Genomic DNA, 18,488 nt, shown 5'->3' on the forward strand with positions numbered 1-18,488 from the left:
CTTACTGAATACACAAAAACATACATTCACACAGAAAAATATTTAAAAAATAAAACTAAGACTTATTTACAACAAAACTAAATTACAAAAAAAACCCAGTTTTTTTGTAAGCGGTGAATGGTTTTTTCTCTCTGTGTGTGTGTGTGTGTGTGTGTTTAGGATTTCATTTATTTGAGAGAGACAGAGATAGCGACAGAAAGAACAAGAGAGAGCATGAGTGGGGAGGAGAGGGAGAAAGCAGGCTCCCTGCTGAGCAGGGAGCCCTATGTGGGCCTGGATCCCAGGACCCTGGGCTCATGAACTGAGCCGAAGGCAGACACTTAACAGACTGACCCACCCAGGCGCCCCATGTTTTGTTTTTTTATTTCAGACACTTGAAAACTATGGGGCCATCAAACTATGACCCAATAGCTGGCCATTATTTTTGTAAATAAAGTTTATTGGAACACAGCCATGCTCATTCATACTGCTTTCACAATATAGCAGCATAAAATATTTACTGCCTGACCCTTCAAGAAAAAGTTTGCTAACCCTTGATCTATAGTGAGTGATGTACTTTTTATATTTAGAAAAATATTTCTCCACAAGACATACACTCTTATGTAGTAATAATGTAAGAAAAAATGGCGTTGCTGCTTATAGGGATTTTTTTTCATAAGGTTCTTGGCAGTATATTTTTTTTTCTTAGAAATGGTTTGAATCTGGAACCAGGTAAGGGCTTAATAAGTGCTGCTGATACTAACATGTATTAGTACTAATTTTAAATATAATTTAGTAGATTAATACTTCATTTATCCAGGTCATTGGATGCTCTTTTAGTGGTACTCTAAAGACATGATGATTTAATAGCTGTAGAAAGGTCAGAGAGATAGAGGGGGGAGCCATTTTAAGAAATCAGTTTGGCTACTTAAGGGTCTTTTAAAAAAAATGTGTAAAAGATGGTCAAATGGATACATAAACAATGAAGAATGAGTCATGAGCCTGTGAGAATAGTGGCAACTACTACTGTATACGTGGGTCTGTGCAGAGATTCTGTTTAATCCTTAGAACAACTTTGACTGGAAAATATGAGCGTTTTCTGTTTTGTGGATGAGAACACTGAGGCTTAGAGAGTTTAAGTAATTTACCCAAGACCCTACAGAGTTTGGCCAAGACCCTGCTTGAACCCAGGTTATCTGAGAAGATGATTTATGGTTATCATTAGCCTTTTTTTCTTTTCTTAAAGAGTTGCCTTATAGGTCCACAGAATATGAAGCAATATTTGGAATTTAGGTTTTGACTTAATCAAGAAATGTGTTTTTAACTATTTATAAAGTTTCATTATATGAAGTAGTAAGCTCCTTGTTCCTTGCTATATTCAAATAGATTCTGGATGACCATCTTCCAGTAGGAATCCTGTGGCTAAGAGGTTGAATTTTATGTACTTCGAGGATCTATGAGGTCTGTTTTATGGAGTTAGGTTGGTTTTTTTTTTTTTTTAGTTCTGGTTGTGTATTTAATCCAAATTTAAATTATGAAGGACCATAACTATATGGTTATATATAACTATATAAATTCTTAATGTGCTACAGAATTTTTAAAAAAATTAATATTTTGCTAGGTTGGTATGTGACTCTATAAACATTGCAGTTCACTAAGAGTCTCTCTTTTTTTTTTTTTTTTTTTTCCTTTTTTAGAGAGAGAGAGAGGTTGGGGGTGGAGGGAGGGACAGAGAGAGAGAGAGAACCTCAAGCAGGCTCCACCCTCAGCACGGAGCCCCACGCAGGGCTTGATTTCCTGACCCTGAGATCATGACCTAAGCTGAAATTAAGAGTCGGACACGTAACTGACTAAGCCACCCAGGCGCCCTCTACATCTTTTATATAGTCAAGGTTCGAGTAGTTTATTTTTCCTTGAGTGTAGAACAGAGGAAAGATTTGTCTGTTGGAGTGGATATACTTTTCCTCAACAAAAATGCAAAATACAAGCCAATGTTTTCTCTTTGTATTCTAACTATGTGAAAATGAGGAGCCAAATTTAATGCATGACCATAGTAAATACCTTATGTTAGGGTGTCTGGTAACAAATACTCCTTTTGTTTCCTTAGACAGAATTTGTTTTGTATTATTCGTAAATATTTTTGTTGTTGAGGGGTGACATATATTTTGAAACATCTTAGAAGTAGGTAGTATATGAGTTTTTAATATATAGAAGCTAGTGGTTTCTGTGTCGTCTTCAGTGGTATATAGAAGCTTTTGGAGTATAATAGATTAAACTCGATAGAACAAACAAACAAAAACCTTCAGATTTGACTTTTGTTCTGTGCCAGGTTTATCAGAGACCCATATGTCTAGCTACTATTGCCTACTAGAGCCTGATTCATTGCTTTATTTGGAATTACAACCTAACGCTTTGAAAACCAGTTTCCCACTCTTGCGAATGTTGATTTCTATACTTCTATTGCTGTTTCTGTGTAGGGAAAAATTAGCTTAAATGTAACATACTTAATCCCTCAGCTCAGTAGTGATAATATCAATACAAGTTTGAAAGCAACATTTTAGTAAAAGTAGATAAAATTCATCTAGTTTTAATTCGGGATCTATTTACTCAAACTGGATCTTTGTTTATTCTGGTCCAGCAGAAGCTAGAAAGAGAGAAGGTCTCCACTGCCTCCAGGGATGAGCGTTTAGAGAAAGGCCAGTATTGCCCTCAGGCTGATGCTTTTGAAAGAAGGATATAGTCCATCCCCAGTCTAGAGTGTTGTCAATTCTTTCTTTGTGGTTTAGTTAATTTTTTACTATGCTTCAATTGCTAAATTGCCAGTATATCAGATGCTCAGATTCAAACAAATAAATCCAAATATCTGAAATACGTATAGAAAATAAATTTGAAATATTGCTTATTCTCTGCCTGCGTTCTCTTATTCGTGATTTGGCTGTGATTAGCTACTGGGCCTTTATTATGGTAGATGTCCCTAACCCTGAGGAATTAATGTAGTTAATCTCAACGTATTATATTTTTCTTCTACAAAAGGGGAGGTTGAGGTAGCTCTATTCCAAGATAATAAAATCATGACAAATATTTAATTACTAGAATATTGGTATGTATTAGGATCATCTTATAGCCCACTAAGTGATTTTATGGTTGTCATAATTGAAACCTGTTACTCTATAAACCAGAGAAGTCCTAAATCCCCTGTGAATAGTGTGGTTGATGGTTGCCATTATTTATATAGTTTATATAAGATGTTCTTATGAATGCTTACAATTGCATAAAATTTATTTTTATTTTTATAGTCCGTTCGGCACTTGAAGTACTCCTTGTTTAAGAAATCACTACTGGGCAGTGTTTCGGATAACGGAGTAGTAACTCTCTGGGATGTGAATAGTCAGAGTCCATACCATAACTTTGACAGTACACATAAAGCTCCAGCTTCAGGCATCTGTTTTTCTCCTGTCAATGAATTGCTATTTGTGACTATAGGCTTGGATAAAAGAATCATTCTCTATGACACCTCAAGTAAGAAGTAAGTGTGATACAATCATTTCTTAATTTAGTAACAAATAACTATTATCTCATTAGCAGACATTTATGATTTGCATAGACCTCTGATTAATGTTTGGGAGATCTAAAGTTTGTGTACTTGATATCTAAAAGGAAAGAATTTTCTCTTTTTCTTCCCAAGCAGAAAAAAATACATGAGATGTGGGTATTCTTTAGAGTACATCTGGATGATGAATGTTGAGGGTAGCATGTTAATGATTGCACATCTTTATATTAGCATATAGGTATAGTATTCTTTTTCAGAAATACAACTAAATATGTATATTTTAAAAGCAGTATGATTAATTTGCTTTAAAATTAACTCCTTATCAAGAGCAGGGTTTCTATACTATTCACATTTTGGGCTGGATAAGTCTCGCCTATGGGGGGCTATCCTGGGCATTGTAGAATATTCAGCAGCATCCCTGGCCTCTACCCAACAGAGACTAGTAGCACTCCCCAAATTAGCAAAAGTAGCAAAATGACCCCCAGTTGAGAACCACTTATCTAGAGCTAAAGGGTACATAATCTAAGTATCTGGGTCCGTTATGCCTTCTGGCTTTCTTACAGTTATAGGTATGCTTGGTTAGCTACAGAAAAAAAAAAAAATGGTACAAGAGTGCTACAGGTGTATTCAGGACACCTAACTATATCTAAAGATTGTATGGAAGAAAATGGTAATGTTACTAGACTAGGGAAGGACCTCTGTCAGTCCTTGTTGAAGTTTACTGTTACTTGTTTCACTTTCTTCTTTTTTAAAAATTTTTCTTTTTTATTCTTTCTTTTTGAACTTTACCAAGAACCTTAAGAGTCAGTAAGCATTTCTCTTACGGCAAATAACTGTGGCAAAGAGCTCAGCTTCAGCAGTTCAGTATCCATATTTCTGTATTAGCTTCATGAGGATCAAGCTACAAGGATTCTATTAGCTTTTTGGTCAAGAAATGCAGAGCTAAGAGCAAAGTAGCAGCTGCTCCCCCCCAAAAGGTCATAGTCCTCTTGAGACCTGAGCAGGTCAATAAATGGAAAGGGGATAGTTAGGGCCTCCTTAATCCTGAGACTAGAGCCCTTGTTTGTGGAGTAACACCCAGGAAGTCTGTCATGTTCACTGTCGAAGTAGTAGTTACTCAAAGAAATAGGTGCTGCTTCTAGACGATGTAGAACGTACCTATTGGAAGTGAATAGAAAAAAATAGGATGGGTATCAAGGAGGGCACGTGTTGTGATGAGCACTGGGTGTTATAGGAATCACTGAACACTGCATCTAATGATGTACTATACAGTGGCTAACAACATTAAAAAAAAAATAGGATGGCATGTTCAGTTCCTTTATATGCCATTGTATTAGAAATGTCTCTAAGTCTAATTCTGAATTTATGCTTTACACAAGTATTTGGGATGCATATTCTAAGTAACTTTGCCAAATGCTAAGTAACTTTGGTTTTGTTAGATAGCTATCTATATGTCACATATGCTTATATACCTGTATAGGCTCACATATCTAGATATGTTACTTTGTTACCCTTTTCAAAGACTAGTGAAAAGTTTAGTGGCCGACACACCTCTCACCGCAGTAGACTTCATGCCTGATGGAGCCACTTTGGCTATTGGATCTTCCCGTGGGAAAATATATCAGTATGATTTAAGGATGTTGAAATCACCAGTTAAAACCATCAGTGCTCACAAGACATCTGTGCGATGTATAGCATTTCAGTACTCCACTGCTCTTTCTAAGGTAAGGTATTTTCTTTCTTTTCGTTGTTTTTGATTTTACTAAATAAGTCAGTTCAGAATATGGAAATCATATTTTGTCCATTAAACACAGTGTAGTTTTACTTTATAATCATTTTTATATGAAAGCATTTCAAATGACTTTAGTACAAAGCCATTTGATACTTGGTTTTAAAACTATTTTTTTTTATGCTTCTCATACTTCTCTCTTCAAAAAATATTTTAAAAGGCTTTTTGGTTCAGAGGGAAACTCTCAGATCCACCAACAGGCTTAAGATTTGTAAGGGAAATTATATATATTTTTAACCTAATGGGGAATTGATAAAATATTAATGTATAGTATAGAGCATTAGAAACCTGAGCTTTTAAATATTCCATTACATTTCAGTCAAGTTTAAATAAAGGCTGTTCAAATAAGCCCACAGCTGTGAACAAACGAGCCATTAATGTGAGCGCTACCAGTGGAGGACTTCAGAATTCTGGACTCGTCAGAGAAGCAGCCACCACTTCTGTTGGCACGGCTCTACCACAGCCCATGACAGCAGCCGGGGGGAAAGGAGCAGTAGCTGTCCAAGACAAAGCAGGTGAGTGCTGCTTATGTATCGTATGTGGAGTTACCACCCGGCACCCCAATACATATTATTAGTGCTTTCCTCAAAAACCTAGAATTCAAATTCACTTGTGTATTTAGGTAGAATTATTAGTAGATAGTGAAAATGGAAGAAGTGACCATTTTAATTTGAGCTATAAATTTTTAAAAAATTGATGAAAGGTACCTATTCTATTTAGCTGAACTTTTGTTGTAAGAAATATTGATTATCTTAAAAACAGAATAATGCCAATTCAGAAATTATCCTTAATACCACTCCAGACTAGATGACTTTCCATTGTGTCTTCGGATTAATCAGTAGAGAATATGATTCTTTGATGCTGTCATTTTGATTTGATCTCTGAGTCACAAAAAAAGCCATTATTGGCTTCTCTTATTTCATAATTCATAATGTAAAGTAAGTCAGGTGATGAAATGAACGTATTTAAGTGCAGAATAGTGCCTGGCACATATTAAGCAGTATATTAGTAGTTTATTAAAGAAAATTAAACAGTGTTGCAATTTTTAAATAATTGCTTCTACTCTGATAATCATATTGATGAAATGGTTCTTAAAGATCTCATTTAGACTTTGTGAAGGTGTGATATGATGATAAACTTCCCTGTATTTACTGTAGAGAATATTCTTTTTCTCTAAATTCCTGAAAACATTTTTTTTTCTTTCAAATTTTAAGAAGTTACACTATACCGTTAACTTGCAAAGTATTTTTAAAAGTCTACATGGTAGGGGCATGTGGGTGGCTTAGTTGGTTGAGTGTCAGACTCTTGGTTTCAGCTCGGGTAGTCATCTTGGGGTTGTGAGGTCAAGCCCCACGCGTTGGGCTCTGCATTGTGTAGGGAGTCTGCTTTGGATTCCCTCTCTCTCTCCCTCTGCCCCACCCCCACTTGCGTGCACTCTCTCTCAAATAAATAAATCTAAAAAAAAATTTTAAAAATTTAAAAAAGTCTTCATGATATACCTCTGTGTTTCTAATGTAGTCTCATTAGAAATGGATGTATCCATGTCTTTTTAAGGTTTCAGGACAAGTACTTGGACAAAAATATTCATTGTACCTTCTCAGCAGGAGTTTATGATTTTTAAGTAGACGCAAAACTTTAATTTGTTAGCCTTGGTAGTATGGAATGGCTTTTTAAAAAAATAATAAGTATATATCTTCATTATAAATTTTCTCGTAATATCTACATCATCCTTACATAAAAGTCATTACATATTATATAGAAAAATAGTTAATTTAAGAACTCCCAGAACCAAATATTGTTATATACTTAGAAGAAGAAATTCATTTTGCAATATAACTTTGAGTAATACATTCGTCAAGATGTTGAATTAACTATATTATGAAAATTGTCATTGTTTTCAAAGATTATTATTATTGATTCTATTCATGATTTCCAAAATTAAACAAAATAAAGTTTCTCTCATTTACTCTGAGCTTTCTGAAGTCTCACTGTTATTCATTTGGTTTTTAATAAGGAAACTCATTGTAACGATGACAGCATTAATTAGGTAATGCAAGACTTGGGTCTGCAGGGTCACTGATTAATGATAACTCTTGGCTGATCAGCAAAGTTTCTGACAAAATGAATGTTTGCTCTGTACCCACAGAGTTAGAAACTTTTGTTTATTAATTTTATTTTGAAATAATTGCAAACTTATAGAAAAACTTCAGAAATAGTACAAAGAACTCCTGAGCTCTAGTATACCCTTTAGCAGATTTACTGTTTTATAAATTTTGCCACATTTGCTTCATCATTTGCTCTTTCTCACACACACACATATATACGTACATTTTCCCCCCTCTGAAACATTGAGAGTATGTTAGACTTAAGTTTTGGGTCTGTGACTTCCTACCGGAACGACTTTGGGCAGTTTTCTTAAACACTCTGCATCTTAATTTTCTCTTCCATAGATAATATTTAACTTTGAGGTTTATTTTGAAAACCAGAGAAAATGTATCAAAAGTGCCTGGCGCATGAAGGTACTCAGTAAATGATGGTTTTGCTAATGTTGTATCATGGTTATCATCATTACTATTACTATTATTTTAAACTTCCTGTAAAATAAATCTGAAATTTGAAAAAAGTTCATGTAGCATCTACTTAAGGCTCCAACCAAACCATTCCCACCAACAGTGCAGGAGGGTTCCCCTTTTTCCACATCCTCGCCAACACCAGTTATTTCTTGTGGTGTTGATTTTAGCCATCTGACAGGTGTGAGTTGATATCTCATTATGGCTTTGATTTGCATTTCTCTGATGATGAGTGATGTTGAGCATCTTTTCGTGTGTCTGCTGGCCATCTGGATGTCTTGTTTGGAGAAATGTCTGTTTGTGTCATCTGCCCGTTTTTAAATTAGATTATTCATTTTTTGGGTGTTGAGTTTTATAAGTTTTTTATATATTTTGGATACTAACCCTTTATCAGATATGTCACTTGTAAATATCTTCTCCCATTCTGTAGGTTGCCCTTTAGTTTGTTGATTGTTTCTTTGCCGTGCAGGAACTTTTTGTTTTGATGAAGTCCCAATAGTTCATTGTTGCTTTTGTTTCCCTTGCCTCAGGAGACATATCTAGAAAGCAGTTGCTATGGCTGATGTCAAAGAGGTTACTGCTTATGTTCTCCTCTAAGATTTTAATGGTTTCATGTCTCACATTTAAGTCTTTAATCCATTTTGAATTTATTTTTGTGTATGGTGTGAGAAAGTGGTCTAGTTTCATTCTTTTGCATGTTCTTCTCCAGTTTTCCCAACACCATTTGTTGAAAAGACCTTTTCCCACTGGATATTCTTTTCTGCTCTGTCAAAGATTAATTGACCATGTAGTTATGGGTTCCTTTCTGGGTTTTCTGTTCTGTTCCATTGATCTCTGTGTTTATTGTTATGCCGGCACCATACTGTTCTGATCACTATAGCTTTGTAATACAACTTGAAGTCCGGAATTGTGATGCGTCCTTTGCTTTTTCTTAACTATGGAGAACAAACTGATGGTTACCAGAGGGGAGGTGGGTGCGAGGGATGGGTGACACAGGTGACGGGGATGAAGGAGTGCACTTGTTGTGATGAGCACCTGGTGTTGTATGGAAGTGTTGAATCACTATATTGTACACCTGAAATTATTATACTGTATGTTAACCAACTGGAATTTAAATAAAAACTTAAAATAGAGAACCTTTGCAGACTTGTTGCTAGTGCTCATTTTTGGTAGGAAAACAGCTGTTCAAAAGAAGTAAAAAATAAGTCTTTAGCACTACTTTCAAATGATCCCAAACTTCTTTCTCCTAAAGTTCCAGAGGCTAGAGGTATGCATTCACATGTGTTTAAAGACCTAGAGGAAGGAGAGAAAATTTCTTGTTTAAAACATTTAACATTTAACATTAACATTGGTGTAAACACCAATGACAGTGATGTACAAATGTTCAGTAATATTTTAACTTTTTATCAGGTGTTATCAGAAAAGTTTATTTTATTTGCCAGGTTTGGACATTTTTAGATATGCTAGCTGTTCTTTGTTTTTGTCCCACCTTTTTAGTTTTCATTTGGGACCAAGATGACAAATAAAACACTATTTAAAATGTAATTAATACAGGGGGCATCTAGGTGGTTCAGTTGAGCTGAACCACTGAGTTGAGCTCAACCACTGGTTGAGCGTCTGACTGTTTTGGCTCAGGTTGTGATCTCAGGGTTGTGAGTTCATGAATTCAAGCCCAGCATCAGGCTCCTTGCTCAGCAGGAGGTCAGCTTAAGATTCTCTCCCTCTCCTGCCCCTCCCCCAACTCTCTCTCTCTCTGGAAAAAAAAATAAATCTTTTTAAAAAATGTAATACAGTAGCATGTTACCAATTAAAGTACCCGACTTTCATCACAGCTCTTGAATCTCTACAACTCATTCTTCCACCCAAAAATGAGCAAGAAGCTACTGAGCCCACAGAGTTCCTCTTACAAAGTCCCTGCCCTGATTCCTTGCATTATATACTGGTGGGGAAAATAAACTGCTGCACACCTCTTTATCGTTGTCTACTCTGCTATTCTTTATGAGTTTAATATTCTGGCTTCTTTCCTCTTAGTAAAAGATCCTGAGGCTAGTAAAGTCACTTGAGGTCGATAATACTGAGAGCAATGTTAAGCTTCCACACTTAGTGAAGGAAAAGACAGAAGAAGGGAAAAAGGAGATCCATTTACTGCAGTTGTGGAAAGGAACTAACATTACTTGAATCCTGCTCTATGTTAGGCGTCTGGCTATACACCTCACAGACTTTTTAAATCATTTGTAGATGCTCATAAAAATGAGCCCGTTATAACAAGTTGGTTGTGTTCAGTATACTTTGTTTAAGAGGGTAGCAAAGTATATAAATCATTTTGGGAAAATTTCATCAAAATGCCTAAAATAAGGTGGTGTCCTATAAATAGACTATTTGCTTTTGAGAAGCCCTTCATTCCATGAAAATCATGGTTAACTGAGCTGTTGTTATGTTGTTGTTTTTTTCCTGGTGCTCACAGTACCAATATATGCGTAATACATTAATTTTTAGAACCTAGCTTCTGATCGTAAATTCATTTAGATGTATTAACAGTTATTTTTATATCTAATTTTCCTATAAGGTTTGCCTCGAAGCATAAACACTGATACTGTATCTAAGGAAACGGACAGTGGGAAAAATCAGGATTTCTTGAGCTTTGATGATACCAGAAAAAGTAGCTTAGGTGACATGTTCTCACCTATCAGAGATGGTAAGTCTGTTCAGATCAGAGGATCATGTTCTTTTGCTGGCAGTCATTACATTTTTATTCTAGCTAAAAGATGTGGGCAATAGCTTCAGCCTGACTCTGTTCATGACAGTTGCTAATTTTCTCAGTCCCTGGGGTGGTATCTTTTCCTTTGCCCTGATATTTCAGATGTTACCATTCTGAAGTATATGCTTGTCATTTTCACATGGGAACTATGCAAATAGCTCTCAGGTTAGCATTTTAATTTCCACAGAAGTTTCTTAAAGGAAGCTTTGCCTCCATAGGCAGTTTTTAATTGTATCTACTTCTAAATAAATCTTCTTCAAATCTTGGATATTTTGATAGGCAAAAAATATCCTTCTAACCTAAAAGAATTGTTTTTTGATTATTAGTATCTAATTGATATATTTATTCATTGTTTTCATGGAGAAATATGGCTGGGTGATAGATTGCCTCATCTTTTACCCTATGTATGCAAGTACCATACACACACACACACACACACACACACACACACACACTCCCCCCATTGTTACGAGATGTTGCTACTAAAAAGAAAATAAAAACATAAAAAACTTTACCATTTTGATAAATAAAAACATTATGTGTCATTTTTCATACTGTAGAACTAGGCACATTATTTGGCTGTGTTTTTGATTCTGATGTTCATGCTGTTTTCATTTAATTGAGTAGTCTCACTGCTAATAGTAGCATTATTAACAATATGGGTAAATTTTTAGAGCATAATTTGGCAGGTTAAGTATTCATACTCTTTGGCCTATTAATTCCATTTCTATAAATTTTTCTAATAACTTGTTCAGAGAATCCCCCAAAGATTTGTATATACTGCTTTTTGTAATAGTGGAACTCTGGAGCATATCTAAATGTCAACAGTAGCAGGATGTTTAAATTGTTACATCCACTCATGATCCTATAAAATTTCATTTTTTACTTTAAATTGTCTGTTTTCCAAATTTTCTACAATTAATTTTGTAACAGAAAGAATAAATACATATGTGATGGCACAGAATAATTTAGTGGATTCTGCCTTACCCTGGCTGGAAAATGACTACTTTAATCGCCAGGTCAGATTTCTCTATCTTCCACCTAATGAAAGAGGAAGGATTCCTTTATTCAGGATGAAGAGGGGTCAGACTACATAGTTAAAGAATAAAAAGAGGAAAGATGTGGGCAAAGGAGGGAAAAGTGGCTTGAGCTAGAGTTGAGAAAGGTTTTGGAGGTTAGTAACCATCTGGGAGCTTTGGCTTATGAGAACCCCTGGGGTAACTTTTGAATTGAAGAATGTAGGAAGGGGCTTTTTGAAAGTGTTTGATTATAAATGAAATTCTCTTTAGTGGTTTTTAAGAGAAATGAATAAAGGATAGAAATGCCTCTTTACTTTTTTAAAAATATGATTAGAATTTGAGCTGTATGTCCTTCATTTATTATTAGCGTTTCGTAGTATTAATAAAAGAACATGAATACTAAATATCGTATTGGTTTTCACTGTCAAGAGATTTATGTTTTGATTTCAAGAATGCATCTCTCCTTAGGTAAAAGACTTAATCTGTGCCTCAGTTTCTTCATCTTTTAAATAAGAATACTGCTCCTTTTCTTAAGAGAAAACTAATAACTTCTAGAAGTGTATGTGTGTTGTGTAATTGCTAGGGATGTATGCACACATGCAGATAGACGGGTGGATGATATTCCTACTACTCTGATAATCGTGTATGATAATTTATTGGCCATTTGAATTTCTGCTGGATTTTTAAATGACTTTTGCCCATTTTTATATTAATTTGCTAAAATGGAGTTACTAAAATATTAATAAAATCTTATGTTTTTTATATCATTGTAATGCTCTCAAACTATTTTGATGTTGTTTCAGTTGATCCTCAAAACAATCTTGTGAGATGGTCAGGACGTTATTCCCGTTATATAGATGCAGAAACTGAAGCTTAATTGTGTTAGAGGCTTGTTGTTTAAGGTCATAGAGCTATTAAGTGGTATAGGCAGAATTGGATTATAGATTTCTGGAGCCTACTGCAATGCTTTTCTAGTATACCTTGCTGTCTCATTAAATGATCCTATACCATAGAATTACTTTTCATATTTGTTGCTATGCATGGAGCGAAAAGAATATAAAGGGACGTTTATATGAGTTCCAGCTGTAACTTCATTCAGATTGTTCTTCTTAAAATCAAACTCTTTGAGGAATGAATAGGAAGCTTAAGTTGCTATGTCTTCTTTTTCACAATTTTAAAAATTTGATTTTCTAATTTTATTATAGATGCTGTGGTTAACAAGGGAGGTGACGAGTCCGTAGGCAAAGATGGTAAGAACTATTGAGAAGTATTATGAAAATTAAAAGTGACATTGTGTTATCTGTTGATATCTAACAAATTACCCCAACATTTTTTTTAAAGATTTGTTTATTAATTTGAGAGAGAGATAAAGAGGTAAATAGAATCTCAAGCAGACTCCGCACTGGGCATGGAGCCGGACACAGGGCTTGATCTTACGAGTCTGAAATCATGACCTGAGCCAAAACCAAGGGTCAGATGCTTAACCAAATGCACCACCCAGGCACCTCCAAATTATCCCAACATTTTGAAACTTAAAAGAACATTTATCATCTCATAATTGTGGGTTAAGAATCTGAACTTGGCCTAGCTGGGTGCCTTTGGCTTCAGGTCTCTCTTATGCTTTAATCAGGAGGTCAGCAGGGCTGCAGTCATATCAAGGCTTGACTGGGCAAGGATTTACGTCTAAGCTCATTCAAGTGGCTATCAGCAGAATATACCAGTCCCTTCCCATGTGGGCCTCTCTGCAGGGCAACTAACAACATGGCGGCTGACTTGCCTTATAGTTGGTGAGCAAGATAGTTAGACATGGCACTCAAAATGAAAGCCACTGCATGTTTGTAATCTAATCTTGGGAATGATATCCCAACCACTTTTGCTGTATTCTCTTTGTTGGAAGCAAGTTCCTGGGTCCTGCCCGCATTCAAAGGGAGAGAATTACATGAGGGCATGGATCCATGCCAGAAGGCAGGGATCATTTGGAGGCATCTTAGAGGCTGACTACCAAGATGTACTACAGATACATACCTACCAAATTAACAATTTTCAGTTATCAAAAACTAATAATATTGACTAAAACATTCATTGGGCTTTGCAATTTTCAAAGTCGTTTTACATATAATATCTCTTTTTAGTTTCACCACTCAGGGAGATGAATATCATTATTCACATTTACGGATCAGGAAGCAGAGTTTTGCAATTTCTGCCCAAGATTTTGTATACATCAAGTAAGGGGTAGAGCTGACAAATGAACCTGCCTTCTGAATCCACATCGCATGTCTTTCTACCATATTAACCTGTCTATCCTGTTAAGCGCTTTTCTTAAATATCCAAGATTGAGGAAACTCATATGCAAATAGTTTTTTTTCTCCTCTTTTTTCAGGCCTTGACTTTCTACCACAATTGAATTCAGTCCTTCCTCCAAGAAAAAATCCAGTAGCTTCAAGCACTTCAGTATTGCATTCTAGTCCTCTTAATGTCTTTATGGGATCTCCAGGGAAAGAAGAAAATGAACATCATGATCTGACAGCCGAATCTAAGAAAATATATCTGGGAAAACAGGAACCTAAGGACTCCCTCAAACAGGTATCTGCCTAAAAATGATACTGAGCTTATTGTGTGCACTTGTCAGTAGCAAGCATGTAATGAAGCTCATTACGAGATAGAAAGCAGATGGCTGCCAGGGGATATGTCCTAATTATTGACAGTGCTGTACACTTCCCAGGTAGAAAATAGTCCTCAATCTTGATGTCACATGTTTAAAACTAAAGGCTACTTTTGAAATCTGAATTTGGAAATGTTGGAGGTAACAGCAGATGTAAACTTACGCTACTTTTTTTAAGACAAGATACTTGACTAGTTTATACTGAGTTTTTTAGAATTTATTTCCATTGCAGCAGAAAGCACCAAGTTGGTGGTCAAGTCATTTACCCTAAGTCTTAGAGCTAATTGATGGTGCTGAGAATGTAATGCATCCTCATTACCTTCTGCTATAATACAGTATCCAAAATAGAAGTTAATTTGCTATATAAGGGCTTAAAATGATCAGATGTTACCAGCAAGGTCGAGTCTGTCACATTTTCATATTGATTTTTTAGAATGATATTGAAAAGATATTTCTGGCTAGTTACCATCTGAGATTTGGGGATTTTTCTTTTCTTTTTTTTTGGCCTATAATCACCATTTTCAGTGACACTCAATAGCAGATGCTTATTAGTAAATGAGCTTTTCCTCATCATGTTATCATTGAAATTGTTTTTGATTAGCAAAGTTGATTTATTTTGCCACTAGTTCTAGCAATTTATTTTTCCCCTTCTATATCCCTTCTCATTTTTCATTTTTCTGATCCTAACTACTAAAAGAAAAATAGGTATAAATTAGATATATAATATTGGTAAAGCCAGAATTGATACATTGTTTATTTTAAATGTGAAGTTTGCAAAGTTGATTTCTGGTGCTGAAACTGGAAATCTGAATACCTCTCCGTCATCTAACCAAACAAGAAGTCCTGAGAAATTTGAAAAGCCAGAGAAAGAAATTGAAGCCCAGTTCATATATGAACCCCCCGTCATTGGATCCTCAACTCCAAGTAAGTACATAAAACTCCTGATATTTGAAAGTGTTAAGTTGAAAACTCCCACTATTTAACTTGAAAAGGGTAAATAAATAGAGTGATCGTAGGCTAAGAAAATTAAAGGAGTTTAAATTTTACAACACTTGTCTACTGCAACCCTCTTACTAGAGGACAGTGACATGTATATGAATGGTGAAACTCGATAACATTGATTTGATACTCTTCAGGTGTGAATTTTATTTTCAATCCAATATGTAAGGGTTTTGATCTAATATGGTACAAATAGGAATATAATGTAGGACCCTTTGAAAATTAACTACCTGAAATTGTCTTTTTTTTCTCCCCTCCATACTAAAGTCCTACATAGATTTCATGCCACAGATCCTAAAAACTTGATCATATTTAATGGGATATTGGGTTCAGTTATACAAGTTATCTATAAAAAACAACTCTGTATAGAAGCAACTCTTCTATATAGATATTTATATCTTACTTTAAGGTTTCTGTGGTTATATTGTATTAGTGTAAACTCTGGGGCTTTGCTTGTAGCGGTACTTTACTCCTGTATTCCTTTTGTTTATTTTTAATAGTCTTGGTTTATCTAGTTTGTGGGATAGCATGTCACATTCATCTTTTATAAGAGGAAATGGTTCCAAGATTCTTCAAGATTAATCCCTCTGTCATATGTTATTATATTAGACAGTTGGCGGTTTATATATATAGATAAATGACTATTAGAAATAATATCATAGAAAGTTTCTAAGATTTGTATTCCAGACAGTGAGTTTTTCTAAATGTCACAGGGACACTGTTCTTTACCAGTTTTCCAAGTGTCCTCATGCCAAATCTTATTTACAAATGTTTGATGTCTCTTAGTCTAAGCTGACTATTAATATTTTCTCCATTTTTTATTCTAGATCCAAAGATAGCATCCTCTGTCACTGCTGGAGTTGCCAGTTCACTGTCAGAAAAAATAGCTGATACCATTGGAAATAATCGGCCAAATGCACCATTGACATCTGTTCAAATCCGTTTTATTCAGAACATGATACAGGAGACATTGGATGACTTTAGGTAATAATTGAGAAATTTGCTCTTTCTATCCAGACATTAACTGTTTTTTTTTTATTAGGTATAAAACTGGAACCATAAGTAATATTGGCAGTTACTACTTTTTTTTTAAGTATTTTTTTTGTAAAGATTTTATTTATTTATTCGACAGAGATAGAGACAGCCAGCAAGAGAGGAAACACAAGCAGGGGGAGTGGGAGAGGAAGAAGCAGGCTCCCAGCAGAGCAGGGAGCCCGATGTGGGGCTCAATCCCAGAATGCTGGGATCACGCCCTGAGCCAAAGGCAGACGCTTAACGACTGAGCCACCCAGGCGCCCCGACAGTTACTACTTTTGCCTAGGTTTTGGGGTCCATAAAAACAGTAGAAAACATGATGAGTTTTGTTGATCTTGCTGTATTGTATTTATTGACTGTCAGCCAGGGAAAGGTACAATTACCCAGGGCAATTATTAGATAACTTGGCAGGACAGTGTAGCAGGCAGACTGCCATCATGGATTTTTTTTATCATCCAAATTTGGACAGATTCTGGTAAGGTTCAGTGGTATTTGTAGAAGTACTGAAGTATTTATAGATCACCTGTTATGTATGCTATGTGTAATAATGTAATAGAGAAATAATTTTTTAAAGGAATTCTGAATATTTTCAAACAGAATGCATCAGAATGTAGTAGTGAATTAAAATTTTTGCATGGATCTATGCTTGTCTCCTCATTCTTTGAATTTTGAACATGGTAAGAATGTGTTCAACATTGTTGCTTCCTTTTACCCATCATCTCAATATATACTGGAAGCTATTTTCAATTATTGGAATCTTTTGTATGTGTTTTTCCCTTTCTGACCTGTAGATACTTAGTATTCTAGCTCTGATTTGGAATATCATGAGCAAGAATGCTAGAGAAGATGTATGGTTTTTGTTGGTACAGGTTTCTTTCTTCTTTTTTTTTATGATTGATTTATTTAGAGAGAGAGCACAAGCAGGAGGGGCAGAAGGAGAGGGAGAGAGAATCTCAGGCAGACTCCCCACTAAGTGTGGAGCACGACACAGGGCTCAATTTCATGACCCTAAGATCAGGACCTGAGCCGAGATCAATAGACAGTAACTGACTGCACCACCCAGGTACCCCAGTGCGTGTTTCTTTCTAATGTTAAAAGTGTTTTGGGGGGCGCATTCGGTGGGGCATCTACCTTCGGCTCAGGTCATGATCCCAGGGTCATGGGATCGAGCCCTGAGTCAGGCTCCCTGCTCTGAGGAAAGCCTGCTTCTCCCTCTCCCTCTGCCTACCACTCCCCATGCCTGTGTGCATGCTCTCTCTCTCTCTCTCAAATAAATAAAATCTTCAAAAAATAAAAATAAAAGTGTTTTGGGGGCACCTGGGTGGTGCAGTCAGTTGAGCCCTCAACTCAATCTCAGCTGAGGTCTTGATCTCAGAGTCATGAGTTCAAGCCCCACATTGGGCTCCATGCTGGAGGTGGAGCCTGTTTTTTTTTTTTTTTAAAGTGTTTTGAAAAAATAATTTTAAATGTTAACAAATATATTTTTAAAGGAAAATCATCATTTTCGGTCATTTTTGACATTTACAACATACAACATGCCTAGTATATGTACTGGGTAGTAAGGATGCAATTATGAATGATTTGTCCACAAAGGCCTTCTAGTTTAATTGTGGTAGGTACAATGTGTCCTGTTACGACGTGTGTTTCTTTAATGTGGATTAATTCATTTGTGATTAGTAAATAGGACAGTGGTGACAACATGATGAGGAAATTTCATTGGTTCCTTTAACGGTTGCCAAAACAAAATATATGAACATAGCTGAAGGCAGCAAACCACCTATCAGTACCCATCTTTTCCTCTTCCCTTCCTCTTCACCTGGTTTGGCTTTGTGCTCTGTGTTTGGAAGGACTTATTTTGTGAAAATTCCCCATCTTTGGGTATTTTATCCTTGCCTCCATCCTTCACAGCCCCAATCCTTTTTTCTCTTTTCTTACCCCTTTTAACAAGTGACCATCACTTTTTTTAAGGTAAAAGGCAAATAATTGGTAACTGAATGGAGACTTTCTTTGTGGCTTGGATTCCTTGGATCCAGTCCTACTTGATTTTCAAAAATCTATAAAAATTTCAGTTAGTTCTCCTTACCCTATCAATGGCCACTGTGTCATCCCCTCCCCCCCAGACCCCCC

At 35.8% G+C, this 18,488-nt stretch overlaps 1 protein-coding gene across 4 annotated transcripts in view; it reads left to right on the plus strand.

Annotated features, from left to right (window-relative positions):
* The window catches only part of NEDD1 (NEDD1 gamma-tubulin ring complex targeting factor), a 47,407-nt gene that overhangs the window by 23,353 nt on the left and 5,566 nt on the right, over positions 1–18,488 (plus strand). For 3 of the 4 annotated variants that reach the window (XM_034643814.1, XM_011235469.3, XM_034643813.1), the window contains 8 exons: positions 3,276–3,505; positions 5,052–5,253; positions 5,638–5,833; positions 10,455–10,583; positions 12,871–12,915; positions 14,046–14,248; positions 15,098–15,251; positions 16,154–16,310. In XM_034643814.1, the coding sequence (XP_034499705.1) occupies positions 3,276–3,505; positions 5,052–5,253; positions 5,638–5,833; positions 10,455–10,583; positions 12,871–12,915; positions 14,046–14,248; positions 15,098–15,251; positions 16,154–16,310 (1,316 nt within the window). The remainder of the gene's footprint in view (positions 1–3,275; positions 3,506–5,051; positions 5,254–5,637; positions 5,834–10,454; positions 10,584–12,870; positions 12,916–14,045; positions 14,249–15,097; positions 15,252–16,153; positions 16,311–18,488) is intronic. The other variant, XM_034643815.1, reaches the window with a different exon arrangement.

Source organism: Ailuropoda melanoleuca, chromosome 15 (genome assembly GCF_002007445.2).
Source record: "Ailuropoda melanoleuca isolate Jingjing chromosome 15, ASM200744v2, whole genome shotgun sequence".
NCBI lineage: Eukaryota > Metazoa > Chordata > Mammalia > Carnivora > Ursidae > Ailuropoda > Ailuropoda melanoleuca.